Raw genomic sequence first — 14,564 nt, forward strand, 5'->3', positions numbered from 1 at the left:
ACGCGGAGTGACAGTAATTACCCGAGGATCGGTCACACGGAGTGACAGTGATTACCCGAGGATGGGTCAGACACACGGAGTGACAGTGATTACCCGAGGATCGGTCAGACACGCGGAGTGACAGTAATTACCCGAGGATGGGTCAGACACACGGAGTGACAGTAATTACCTGAGGATCGGTCAGACACACGGAGTGACAGTGATTACCCGAGGATGGATCAGACACATGGAGTGACAGTAAATACCCGAGGATGGGTCAGACACACGGAGTGACAGTGATTACCCGAGGATGGGTCAGACACACGGAGAGACAGTGATTACCCGAGGATCGGTCAGACACGCGGAGTGACAGTAATTACCCGAGGATCGGTCAGACACACGGAGTGACAGTGATTACCCGAGGATGGGTCAGACACACGGAGTGACAGTGATTACCCGAGGATCGGTCACACGGAGTGACAGTGATTAACCGAGGATCGGTCAGACACACGGAGTGACAGTGATTACCCGAGGATCGGTCAGACACACGGAGTGACAGTAATTACCCGAGGATCGGTCAGATACACGGAGTGACAGTGATTACCCGAGGATGGGTCAGACACACGGAGAGACAGTGATTACCCGAGGATCGGTCAGACACACGGAGTGACAGTGATTACCCGAGGATGGGTCAGACACACGGAGTGACAGTGATTACCCGAGGATCGGTCAGACACACGGTGTGAGGAGACAAGGGAAAAGGACTTCTAGGACTTGCCTGCATGTTGAAAAGAGTTAACCCCATGACTCATTTCTGTATTCTTAAATTGAAGCCCTCAGTCTGCATGTCTCATACAGGAAGTTTGTCAGCATCAGACATCAAGGGAGTGTTCCTGTTACAAAGCCCTCCTCCTTCCTCTCTGCAAAGACTGACACCTGAGCCCACCAATGACTGAGAGAGGGAAGTAAGGTGGTGCAGGAAGGGGAATTGTGGGATAGTGTGTGAGTACAGTGTGACTCTGAAGGTTGGGGTGTTGTCCCCTCTCAGTGTCTTAAGATATATAAAGCAGCTCTGTGTGCCCTGTTACAGCTGGCCAGGTAGGGAAGAGATATACAGCAACTGGAAAAGACTTTGCTGAACTCTGAGTGGACTGTAATGATATAACCCTGCTTACTGTGTGCTGGATTTCTGTGTCTCCATGAATAAAGTTCATCATTCCTTCATTATAACCTGCTCCACTGTGTGATCCCTGAACCCCAGGATACCCAGGTCACCCGGTATCCTCACATTTGGTGGCAGCGGTGGGACGTCACACAGTTCCTGCAGTAATTTCAGGGGAGTGAGTAGAAGCAACGCTAACACCAGAGAATATCAGCATGGAGAGTCAGTCAGCAGTTGCAACCGGCGGCCAAATGAAACCGTTATGAGAGAGCAGGAGAAGTTTTACCGGACAGCCCGGAAACCGCACCTGCAAGGATTTTGCAGGATGAAGGGAATTGCATATAATGGGACTGACACCCGGGAGATTCTGGTACTGCAGTTGTTGGAGTGGGATCGTGCACACCCAGAGGATCCCGACCACCTGAGTGATGAATAAGAAGGACCGACAGGCAGTGGAAGCACTTCTTCCAGTCGGTTACCCGAGTCAACCACCGCTACTCCCGCCCTACTACAGAGCTGGCTGGGGGCGCTAGGTGAAAGTGCAACTACAGAAGAGAGAGCTGGCGTGATCCAAGCGATATTAGGGGTACAAATCCCTACTAGCAGCGAAACTGTGCTGTCGCCCAGAGGGGCTGAACAAGAGAAGCGGCGCTTGGGATTTAAGGATCCCGCGAGGGCCATTCCCTGGAGCTAGACCGGCCCCAGTCTCTGTGGTATGTTACCCCATGGAGGATTAATGCGAGGCAGTCATCCAGTCAGATGCGGTTGAGATGATGGATGGGGTGTATATTGTAGACCTGGTTCTGGGGAAGGAGCAGGCAACTCCTCAGAATATGCAGGGGCACTTACAGCCTGTGTTGGTAGAGGACCAGCGGGTACAGGGCCTACGAGATTCTGGGGCCTCACTCACACTGATTGAGCCAGACCTGATTCCCTCTTCCCGGGTGATTCCTGGACAGTATGTACGAATTGCCACCCCCAGGGGACAACATACCGATATTCCCGTTGCCAAGATACATCTCGACTGGGGAGCCGATCAAGGAATCGTGGAGGTCGGAGTACTCAAGGGGCTACCAGCCAAGGTCATCCTCGGGAATGATCTGGGACAGGGACTGGTGACACGCTTCGTTCAAGTGGTGACCCGGAGCCAAACCCAAAGAGCAGGTGACAGATTCAGAACAGAACCAACGTACCCCAACTACAATGGTGAGTGATTCCAGTCCCTTGTCCAGTACTTCAGAGACAGACTTGGGGGAGGTGGACCGGAGCGAGTTTCAACAGGCCCAACGGACAGACCCCTCCCTAAGTAAATTAAGGAGCGCAGCCAACCTGGAATTGGAAACAGCCGATGGGAGCAAGATAGTTTGGGAAGATGAATTGCTGTACCGAGTGGTCGTTCCTCAGTCTGGACAGGAAACAGTCATGCCCACTAAACAGTTGGTGGTACCTACACCTTACAGAGCACAATTACTAGCCCTTGCTCATGACATTCCAGCGGCCGGATATTTTGGCACGCGTAAAACACTGGCCCGACTGTTGCGGAATTTCTTCTGGCCACGGATCTCTAGAGACGTTAAGCAGTATCGAGACACCTGCGATACCTGCCAGAGACTGGGGAAACCCCAGCGAAAAGCTCCTCTGCACCCATTACCTATTATAGGGGAACCCTTTGCCCGTGTTGCCATAGACCTAGTTGGACCATTAGCTATTCCCAGTCATACGGGAAAAAAGTACATTCTAACGTTGGTGGACTTTGCCACACGCTATCCTGAGGCTGTGGCCCTGTCCTCTATTGACACAGAAGATGTTGTGCAAGCACTGACAGACATATTCAGTCGGCTTGGATACCCGCAAGAAGTCGTCACAGATCAAGGACCCCAATTCCAAGGTGAACTAATGCAAACCCTGTGGGAAAAGTGGGGGGTTCGACCACCTCTTACCATCCACAGACGAACGGACTCTGTGAACGTTTCAATGGAACGCTAAAAAGACTTCTACAAGCTTACGTGCAGTCCGAAGGGAGGGACTGGGAGAGAGCACTGCAACAGCTTCTATTCGCTTATCGGGAAGTCCCCCAGGCATCTACTGGATATTCCCCATTTGAACTTTTGTACGGCCGGAAAGTGCGGGGGCCTCTAGACCTGGTCAAAGAGAGCTGGGAGGGAACTTTCCAAGAACACCAGCAGCCCATTTTACAATATGTGGAGAATATGCGAAACCGCATGAGAAGATTGCTACAGTCAACCCAAGAGCATCTCAGGGAATCACAAGAGAGACAAAAGGAATGGTATGATGCCCACGCTCAAGACCGAGAGATGTATCCAGGGCAAAAAGTAATGGTGCTTATCCCAGTGCGAAGAAACAAACTGCAGGCCACGTGGGAAGGACCGTATACCGTGGTAAGGCGCACCGGACCGGTCAATTACATGATTGCCCTGGATAAGGCAGGGAAGCACCTACGCACCTTCCATATAAATCGAATGAAGGCCTATCGTGATCGTCAAGCAGTAACAATGGCGGTATGTTGTCCTCCGATGGAAACACCAGAAACTGATCCATTGCTTGACCTTTTGGGAGCTGCTAAAGAGAAGAAAGGAGTGGAATCAGTCCAGGTGGGGCAACAGTTGAATGCAGCCCAGCAGCAGGAGATGTGGAGGATCTTAGAGGCTGAACAGGCCCAGTTTTCTTGTCTACCTGGTCGAACTCATCTGACCGCCCACCATGTGGACACTGGAAGTGCTAGGCCCATCCGACAAGTCGCTTACCGGATGACTCCGGGTGTTATGAGGCAGGTAAAGGCTGAGATAGAGGAGATGCTAGCTTTGGGAGTCATAGTGCCATCTAAAAGCCCATGGGCTGCTGGGGTTGTGTTGGTTCCCAAGAAAGATGGAACCACACGGTTTTGTGTGGACTATCGCAAATTGAACGAAGTCACCACCACTGACGCTTACCCTATGCCCCGTGTTGATGAGCTACTGGATCGGATTGGAGGGGCTGAGTTTGTCTCAACACTGGACTTGAGTAAAGGCTACTAGCAAATCCCACTTACCAAAGAGGCACAGGAGCGTTCTGCCTTCATCACACCGAAAGGACTCTTTGAGTGGACTACCATGCCTTTCGGGATGAAGAACGCCCCTGCCACATTCCAGCGAATGGTTAATGACCTCCTGGAGGGGTGTCAAGACTTTGCCCAAGCCTACCTAGACGACATTGCCATCTTCAGCCATACCTGGGAGGAGCATTTAACTCAGGTGACAGAAGTGCTGAAGAGGATTAGACAGGCTGGACTCACCATACGCCCAGATAAGTGTCAGATGGGGATGGCTGAGGTACAGTACCTAGGACATCGGGTCGGAGGAGGTGCTATCAGACCTGATCCGGCAAAGGTGGAGGCTAATGCTAATTGGCCACAATCTATCAACCAGAAACAAGTGCGGGCGTTCCTAGGAGTCGCTGGCTATTACAGGAAATTTATACCACATTACAGCACCGTGGCCAAGGCTCTGACGGACTTGACCAAAAAGAGATATGCTCGAAATATTGAATGGACTGTTGAATGTGAGCAAGCTTTCAACACCTTAAAAGACTTGCTGACTCGAGCCCCAGTGTTGGCTGCCCCTGACTACAACAGAAAGTTTATTGTGCAGACAGACGCATCAGGGTGTGGACTTGGGGCAGTGTTGAGTCAAGTGGGAGAAGACGGTAAGGAACATCCAATTGTCTATCTATCCCGTAAACTAGCTGACCAAGAGATAGCCTACGCCACTATCGAAAAAGAATGTCTAGCCATAGTGTGGGCCTTAAAGAAGCTACAACCATATCTTTATGGGAAAGAATTTACTGTTGTCACTGACCATAACCCATTGTATTGGCTAAACAGAACCTCAGGGGAAAATGGGAGGTTGTTGAGGTGGAGTCTGGCGTTACAAAGTTTCAACTTTTCCATTTCTCACAAAAAGGGACGAGAACATCACAATGCTGACAGGCTATCCAGATGTGAGGAAACAAATATCAAGCTTCGCAGACCCTCGGGCCGAGTCGACAGTCAGGACTCCAACATTGGGACCATGTCTGTCTCATCGATTTAAGAAGGGGGAGGTATGTGAGGAGACAAGGGAAAAGGACGTCTAGGACTTGCCTGCATGTTGAAAAGAGTTAACCCCATGACTCATTTCTGTATTCTTAAATTGAAGCCCTCAGTCTGCATGTCTCATTCAGGAAGTTTGTCAGCAGCAGACATCAAGGGAGTGTTCCTGTTACAAAGCCCTCCTCCTTCCTCTCTGCAAAGACTGACACCTGAGCCCACCAATGACTGAGAGAGGGAAGTAAGGTGGTGCAGGAAGGGGAATTGTGGGATAGTGTGTGAGTACAGTGTGACTCTGAAGGTTGGGGTGTTGTCCCCTCTCAGTGTCTTAAGATATATAAAGCAGCTCTGTGTGCCCTGTTACAGCTGGCCAGGTAGGGAAGAGATATACAGCAACTGGAAAAGACTTTGCTGAACTCTGAGTGGACTGTAATGATATAACCCTGCTTACTGTGTGCTGGATTTCTGTGTCTCCATGAATAAAGTTCATCATTCCTTCATTATAACCTGCTCCACTGTGTGATCCCTGAACCCCAGGATACCCAGGTCACCCGGTATCCTCACATTTGGCGGCAGCGGTGGGACGTCACACAGTTCCTGCAGTAATTTCAGGGGGGTGAGTAGAAGCAAAGCTAAGACCAGAGAATATCAGCATGGAGAGTCAGTCAGGAGTTGCAACCGGCGGCCAAATTGAAAACGTTATGAGAGAGCAGGAGAAGTTTTACCGGACAGCCCGGAAATCGCACCTGCAAGGATTTTGCAGGATGAAGGGAATTGCATATAATGGGACTGACACCCGGGAGATTCTGGTACTGCGGATGTTGGAGTGGGATCGTGTACACCCAGAGGATCCCGACCATCTGAGTAATGATGAAGAAGGACCGACAGGCAGTGGAAGCACTTCTTCCAGTCGGTTACTCGAGTCAACCACCGCTACTCCCGCCCTACTACAGAGCTGGCTGGGGGCGCTAGGTGAAAGTGCAACTACAGAAGAGAGAGCTGGCGTGATCCAAGCGATATTAGGGGTACAAATCCCTACTAGCAGCGAAACTGTGCTGTCGCCCAGAGGGGCTGAACAAGAGAAGCGGCGCTTGGAATTTAAGGATGTTCCCACATTTCGAGAGAATGAAACCGACATTGACACTCACCTCCAGATCTTTGAGAATCTCATGGGAGTGCACGGGATAGAGCCAGCTGAATGGCCCAAGTACTTGGGGCCAAGTCTCACCGGTAGGGCTTTGGAAGCCTACAGGGCTCTAACTTCCCAGGAATGTGGAATCTACACCTGTATAAAGAAGGCATTGCTGGCTAAGTTTCAGATCACTGCAGAATCTGATCGTCTCAAATTCAGGACACTGAGCAAAAGTAATTACCCGAGGATGGGTCAGACACACGGAGTGACAGTGATTACCCGAGGATGGGTCAGACACACGGAGTGACAGTGATTACCCGAGGATGGGTCAGACACACGGAGTGACAGTGATTACCCGAGGATGGGTCAGACACACGGAGTGACAGTGATTACCCGAGGATGGGTCAGACACACGGAGTGACAGTGATTACCCGAGGATGGGTAAGACACACGGAGTGACAGTGATTACCCGAGGATGGGTCAGACACACGGATTGACAGTGATTACCCGAGGATGGGTCAGACACACGGAGTGACAGTGATTACCCGAGGATGGGTAAGACACACGGAGTGACAGTGATTCCCCGAGGATGGGTCAGACACACGGAGTGACAGTGATTCCCCGAGGATGGGTCAGACACACGGAGTGACAGTGATTCCCCGAGGATCAGTCAGACATACGGAGTGACAGTGATTCCCCGAGGATCAGTCAGACACACGGAGTGACAGTGATTACCCGAGGATCGGTCAGACACACGGGGTGACAGTAATTACCCGAGGATGGGTCAGACACACGGAGTGACAGTGATTCCCCGAGGATCAGTCAGACACACGGAGTGACAGTGATTACCCGAGGATCGGTCAGACACACGGAGTGACAGTGATTACCCGAGGATGGGTCAGACACACGGAGTGACAGTAATTACCCAAGGATGGGTCAGACACACGGAGTGACAGTGATTCCCCGAGGATCGGTCAGGCACACGGAGTGACAGTGATTACCCGAGGATGGGTCAGACACACGGAGTGACAGTAATTACCCAAGGATGGGTCAGACACACGGAGTGACAGTGATTACCCGAGGATGGGTCAGACACACGGAGTGACAGTGATTACCCGAGGATGGGTCAGACACACGGAGTGACAGTGATTACCCGAGGATGGGTCAGACACACGGAGTGACAGTGATTACCCGAGGATGGGTCAGACACACGGAGTGACAGTGATTACCCGACGATCAGTCAGACACACGGAGTGACAGTGATTACCCGAGGATCGGTCAGACACACGGAGTGACAGTGATTACCCGAGGATTGGTCAGACACACGGAGTGACCGTGATTACCCGAGGATCGGTCAGACACACGGAATGACAGTAATTACCCGAGGATTGGTCAGACACTGGGGTAACAGCAATCATTCATGCGTGCAGTAGACAAATACCATGTGCCAAAATGTCACAAAAAGCGCAGAGTCACCTATCACCACCACAGTCACCCGGCCAATGTACCTGAAGGCGACCTTGTCTGCCCAGCTGGACCAAACAGCATCGGCTGACGACTCGGCGAGTGCATTCAGGCTTCCTGCAAAATAAATCAGACGGGCGCCCACCTGTGGATGTAAGGAAAGCCTTCAGTGGCCTTCAAGTACACCTCCACGTGCCATGTAGAATTAGCGACAGCACAGAGCAGCAGTGGAAGAATCTCAGCAAGTGGGCTCAGAGGATTGACAGATGTACTGATACATCATCTCTGTGAGGGGCCACAAGGTGGCGCTATAGGAATGTAAAACGCAGAGTGTAACGACATGCATCACATGTCACGTACAGACCGGGATACAGACCACTTCTCCTTCGAGGGCAGACAAGCTGGGGGCCACTTGGTTCATCTTTGAGCGGAGTTTTTCATGCAGAACCTTCCAGTTCTCAGATAGCGACAGGACATAGCTGCTGAAGCCCTCAATGTGGGTGAGGTCATAGTGTACGAGGTCCACACCTGGAGGAGAGGTGGGACGGAGATGAGAACATCGAATAAGAGGCAAAATGACCGACACCTGTGACAATAAAATATACCCGAAGACGACCGAGACGCATCCAGGATTGCCTGGGCCTTGGCACTGTCCTTGACTATCTCCTCAATGGCTTCCAGCTTCTCCTCTGACAGCTCCTTACGGTCTCTGATGAAACTCACCAAGCGACAGTACGTGCGGTTATCAGACACAATAGTTGTAAGCTCCGGAAAGTGACACCCGTACCAATCTCTGAATGGGGAGAGAAGAGCGATAGTAATTACAGCCGCCTCATATAAGATTTACCCTGGCGAGGTCTGTACCCCCGATAACAATACCGCACTGCGGAGCTGTGGTGTAGATGGAAATCTCACTACTCTACCTCTATACAGACAGCGGGAAGGACAACACTATCTGTGGTAAGCATTGGGAGGATGAGAACATGGCCATCCAGTGGTCTGGAAAGTAGATTATGTTGGTCTCGAGGACTGAGAGGTCCAGCCTCACTATAGTCACCTATGAAGAGATCCTCACCTGACCCTCCTGGAGCAGATTTTTATGTCCTTGTCCAGCTCATCCAGTAAAATGATAGACTGCATGATCATGTTGTCCCCTTGACTTACGTTGACACTGACCATGGCCTCGAAGTAGCTGTGGCCTAAACCGAGCTGCGCTTTGGAGGCCGACTGAGCTGTGAGTCCTTTCACCAGGGAGAGAAAGTATAACCGGATCCCTGCACAGAAAGACACTACAGGTAATGGCCGTCCACCTGGATTATTGTAATACAAACGCTTCTCTGACAGGACCTAACCGCCAGTAACAGGACCTCATAACCCAGGAGCGTCTGACATTCTCAGCCAATGCTAGAAACCATGAGACCAGGAGCTGGCACTATCCCAGACGTAGTCACAAAATCATAAGACCACTAACTCACCTCTCATAATCTCGCCCACCACGCCATCTGTCTGGTATAGGATATTCAGCTCGTTCTGGATGGCAGCTCCGATCCCACTGTCACTCACGCAAAGCATAGGACTCTTCCTCTCAGCCAGCATGTTTGTCGATAGGATCGTCTCCAGGAGCAGCTTCAGCTCTTGCTGGGTGGCAGCTCCGATCCTACGGTCACTCTCTAGAAACAGAGCCTGCTGCTTCCTCTCAGCCGGCATGTATATCGGCAGGTTTGTCTCCAGGAACAGCTTCAGGTCCTCATGGAGGACACCTGGGGAAGACACCAATATATATCCAGGAGTCAAACTACATCCAAAGTAGGAAAGACAACTACAAGTCCACAAAGTAATCATCTAGAAGTTCCTGAAACCCAAAATACTAATCCCACATGCTATAGAGCACAATTGTAACACTGCACGTTATCCTAGAGGTCACAGCACAGAGTGTCCATCCAGGCACAAGAAACATCCAATCTTCACCACCTCCAGGCTTCAGAGGACTTTGGAATAAACTACTTCACTCTCCTACAAGGCTGTCCGAGAACCAATATTCCATGTAAAGACCAGGTTACACTGAATATAGGTGCTGGGTGTCTTCTGCAAGCTGCCCACCACCATGCGGCAATTCAGTGGGTGCCCCTCTACAGAGACACCAAAGGGCAAAGTTTAAGAAACCCAACTGCAACTGTGTGTACAGAGGCCATAGCACAAAGCTCAGATCACTGTATGGCATACATATGGAGGCGATCTGCCATGTTATACACCCAGAGAGGGAGCGAGCTGCAGAGAGGGATCAGGATGAGAACCAGAGGCCATAGCACAAAGCTAAGATCACTGTATAGCATACATATGGAGGAGATCTGCCATGTTATACACCCAGAGAGGGAGCGAGCTGCAGAGAGGGATTAGGATGAGAACCAGAGGCCATAGCACAAAGCTCAGATCACTGTATAGCATACATATGGAGGAGATCTGCCATGTTATACACCCAGGGAGGGAGCGAGCTGCAGAGAGGGCTCAGGATGAGAGCCAGAGGCCATAGCACAAAGCTCAGATCACTATATGGCATACATATGGAGGAGATCTGCCATGTTATACACCCAGAGAGGGAGCGAGCTGCAGAGGGCTCAGGATGAGAACCAGAAGCCATAACACAAAGCTCAGATCACTGTATAGCATACATATGGAGGAGATCTGCCATGTTATACACCCAGGGAGGGAGCGAGCTGCAGAGAGGGATCAGGATGAGAACCAGAGGCCATAGCACAAAGCTCAGATCACTGTATAGCATACATATGGAGGAGATCTGCCATGTTATACACCCAGAGAAGGAGCAAGCTGCAGAGAGGGATCAGGATGAGAACCAGAAGCAATAGCACAAAGCTCAGATCACTGTATAGCATACATATGGAGATCTGCCATGTTATACACCCAGAGAGGGAGCGAGCTGCAGAGAGGGATCAGGATGAGAGCCAGAGGCCATAGCACAAAGCTCAGATCACTGTATAGCATACATATGGAGATCTGCCATGTTATACACCCAGGGAGGGAGCGAGCTGCAGAGAGGGATCAGGATGAGAGCCAGAGGCCATAGCACATAGCTCAGATCACTGTATAGCATACATATGGAGATCTGCCATGTTATACACCCAGAGAGGGAGCGAGCTGCAGAGAGGGATCAGGATGAGAACCAGAGGCCATAGCACATAGCTCAGATCACTGTATAGCATACATATGGAGGAGATCTGCCATGTTATACACCCAGAGAGGGAGCGAGCTGCAGAGGGCTCGGGATGAGAGCCAGAGGCCATAGCACAAAGCTCAGATCACTGTATGGCATACATATGGAGGAGATCTGCCATGTTATACACCCAGGGAGGGAGCGAGCTGCAGAGAGGGCTCAGGATGAGAACCAGAGGCCATAGCACATAGCTCAGATCACTGTATGGCATACATATGGAGGAGATCTGCCATGTTATACACCCAGAGAGGGAGCGAGCTGCAGAGGGCTCGGGATGAGAGCCAGAGGCCATAGCACAAAGCTCAGATCACTGTATGGCATACATATGGAGGAGATCTGCCATGTTATACACCCAGAGAGGGAGTGAGCTGCAGAGAGGGCTCAGGATGAGAACCAGAGGCCATAGCACATAGCTCAGATCACTGTATGGCATATATATGGAGGAGATCTGCCATGTTATACACCCAGAGAGGGAGCGAGCTGCAGAGAGGGCTCAGGATGAGAACCAGAGGCCATAGCACAAAGCTCAGATCACTGTATGGCATACATATGGAGGAGATCTGCCATGTTATACACCCAGAGAGGGAGCGAGCTGCAGAGAGGGCTCAGGATGAGAACCAGAGGCCATAGCACATAGCTCAGATCACTGTATGGCATACATATGGCGATTTGCCATGTTATACACCCAGGGAGGGAGCGAGTTGCAGAGAGGGCTCAGGATGAGAGCCAGAGGCCATAGCCCATAGCTCAGATCACTGTATAGCATACATATGGAGGAGATCTGCCATTTTATACACCCATGGAGGGAGCGAGCTGCAGAGAGGGCTCAGGATGAGAGCCAGAGGCCATAGCACAAAGCTCAGATCACTGTATGGCATACATATGGAGGAAATCTGCCACGTTATACACCCAGGGAGGGAGCGAGCTGCAGAGAGGGCTCAGGATGAGAGCCAGAGGCCATAGCACAAAGCTCAGATCACTGTATGGCATACATATGGAGGAGATCTGCCATGTTATACACCCAGAGAGGGAGCGAGCTGCAGAGAGGGCTCAGGATGAGAGCCAGAGGCCATAGCACATAGCTCAGATCACTGTATGGCATACATATGGAGATCTGCCATGTTATACACCCAGAGAGGGAGCGAGCTGCAGAGAGGACTCAGGATGAGAACCAGAGGCCATAGCACATAGCTCAGATCACAGTATAGCATACATATGGAGGAGATCTGCCATGTTATACACCCAGAGAGGGAGCGAGCTGCAGAGAGGGATCAGGATGAGACCCAGAGGCCATAGCACATAGCTCAGATCACTGTATGGCATATATATGGAGGAGATCTGCCATGTTATACACCCAGAGAGGGAGCGAGCTGCAGAGAGGGATCAGGATGAGAGCTAGAGGGGGATGCAGTAACCTGAGGCGTGTCTAAGGGGAGGGAACGCAGGGCGTGCTCAGTAATCAGAGTGACATCACACAGCTCAGGGGATTGACAGATCGTTAGACATCACTGCACGCCCAGCGTGTAACACTAAACACCTGACATTACCTTGAGAGATGGCGATCATATTCTCCAGGGCCCGGTGGGCAGACTTAAATGGAGAGAAAGTCACAAGCTTCACAATGCTGCTAAATGTTTCAATACTCAGAAGCGACTCCTCCACCTGCAGGCAGGAGATGGAATTACAGTGTCAGGCTCCGCCAGATTTAATACGAATACGAATTTATTATCATCAGCAAACAAGTTTGACAGACACAAAACATGCCAAAAAACAATGATGCGCCAATTCATGGTAGAGGGTATACAAACAATAAATAATACACAAATAATAATAATAAATTAGCTAAAAAGATACATTCATAGCATTCAGCGTGCGCACTGCAGATGGAAGAAAACCGTCCCTCAGGCGACTCGTACGTGCCCGTAATACTCTTTAGGGGCGGAAGCTTACCAAAAAATTCATAAAAGGGGCAGCTAGGGTCTGATATAACACTTCTGGTTCTCTTTAGAACCCTAAGCCCATAAACATCATGAATAGTAGCCGCTGCACGCCAATGATTTTGCTAGCGGTCCTGACATCCCGTTCCAGTGCGCTCCTTTCACTTGCGGCGCAGTTACCGTACCAGGCGATGATACCACGCGTCAGAATGCTCTCTATTCAGCATCTGTAAACGTTTAGCATGGTTACTCTACGTATACCTGAGGCCCCCAAACGCCTTAGGAAACACAAGCGCAGTTCTGCATTTTTAGTTAGGGACAGTGTATTACAGACCATGTCAGACTCGATGAGACCTGAATACCCAAGAATCTAAGGGACTCAACTATCCCAACATCCTGACTGCTGATAGACCCTGGTGATCTCTGCTCTAAGCATCTCCTGCCAAAGTCAGTGACCAGTTCTTTTGTCTCATCTCCATTAATATCAAGTGATTATCACCACTCCAGGAAACCCATTTTTCCATTTCCTTTCTGTAGCGGGGACTCATCATTCCCGCTAATAAGCCCGACGACTCCAATGTCGTCAGCAAATGTAAGGATCTTCACAGAATCAGAAGACGACACACAGTCATGGGTAAATGGCGAATATAATAGGGGGCTGAGGACACAGCCCTGGGGAACACCTCCCCCTGACACAGCACCCCCTATTTTAACTACTTGTGGTCTGTCAGTTAAAATTTTTTAAACCCAATTACAAATTAACCCACTTATAAACCTAAGTCAAACAACATAGAGCTGTATTCAATTCGAGACGAGCCGCGATACTTTTCCGCCTCCCGGACTTTCCGCCTACATCGCGTGTTTTGTAGGCGGAAAAGTATCGCGCGCGTGCCCGCTTTACCCCGTATTCATTTTGAAAGTACACGAAAGCGGGACCCGGCAAAACTTAAAGAAGCGGAAAGTCCTGTCAGATTTGGGGAGATCAGCCTGACGACCCCTAAAAGATGCTCTGACATGGGGGTTCCCTATGGGCCCCCCCGTTTTTTGGTGTTTTTAAACGGGCTCAATAGCTGCCAAATAGCGTTTTTCTATAAGTGGTGCAGAATAGTATTCAGGAGGTTTTTTTCCAGAAAATAACTTATCCCAGCAAATTTGGGGTACTTGAAAATGGGGGTCAGCATATTTAAAAGTTGCTAAAGTAAACTTGAAAAAATCGTGAAAAATCCACCTGCTGCACACACCTGCAATGAAAAACACACTTGGGGCATACTTGGGGACGCCCACAGAGTTAAGTTCGCCAGTTTTTAACTTTGCACCCCAACATTTTTTTTTTTTTTTTTTGCCCCCAAATTCAAAGTAATTTTTTGGGGTGTCATTAAGTGTTTTTTTTTACACAGTTGACATTTGGGGGGGGGGGTTCACACAAGGGATCAGAAGGATGCACAAATACAGAGTGTATAAGTTCACGTTACGTATAATCTCAGGGAGCAGTTAGCAGAGAAGAGAGCATTAATGCTCATAGCCAGTGGAGCCGAGAGGGGGGCAGGTACTATTTATCTGGACCTAGGGTCCAGCGC

The 14,564-nt window shown here is 50.2% G+C and overlaps 1 protein-coding gene across 1 annotated transcript in view; it reads right to left on the reverse strand.

Moving 5' to 3' along the window:
- LOC148501707 (nucleolar protein 56-like) overlaps nt 1-14,564 on the reverse strand; it is a 74,777-nt gene that overhangs the window by 20,839 nt on the left and 39,374 nt on the right. Inside the window, exons 3-8 of the mRNA XM_088450063.1 lie at nt 12,598-12,712; nt 9,297-9,581; nt 8,897-9,095; nt 8,427-8,614; nt 8,198-8,349; nt 7,866-7,966 (exon numbers count right to left, since the gene is read on the reverse strand). Of these exons, the coding sequence (XP_088306189.1) occupies nt 7,866-7,966; nt 8,198-8,349; nt 8,427-8,614; nt 8,897-9,095; nt 9,297-9,581; nt 12,598-12,712 (1,040 nt within the window). The remainder of the gene's footprint in view (nt 1-7,865; nt 7,967-8,197; nt 8,350-8,426; nt 8,615-8,896; nt 9,096-9,296; nt 9,582-12,597; nt 12,713-14,564) is intronic.

Source organism: Taudactylus pleione, unplaced genomic scaffold, assembly GCF_031769625.1.
Source record: "Taudactylus pleione unplaced genomic scaffold, aTauple2 ptg000505l, whole genome shotgun sequence".
In the NCBI taxonomy this organism is placed as follows: Eukaryota; Metazoa; Chordata; class Amphibia; order Anura; family Myobatrachidae; genus Taudactylus; species Taudactylus pleione.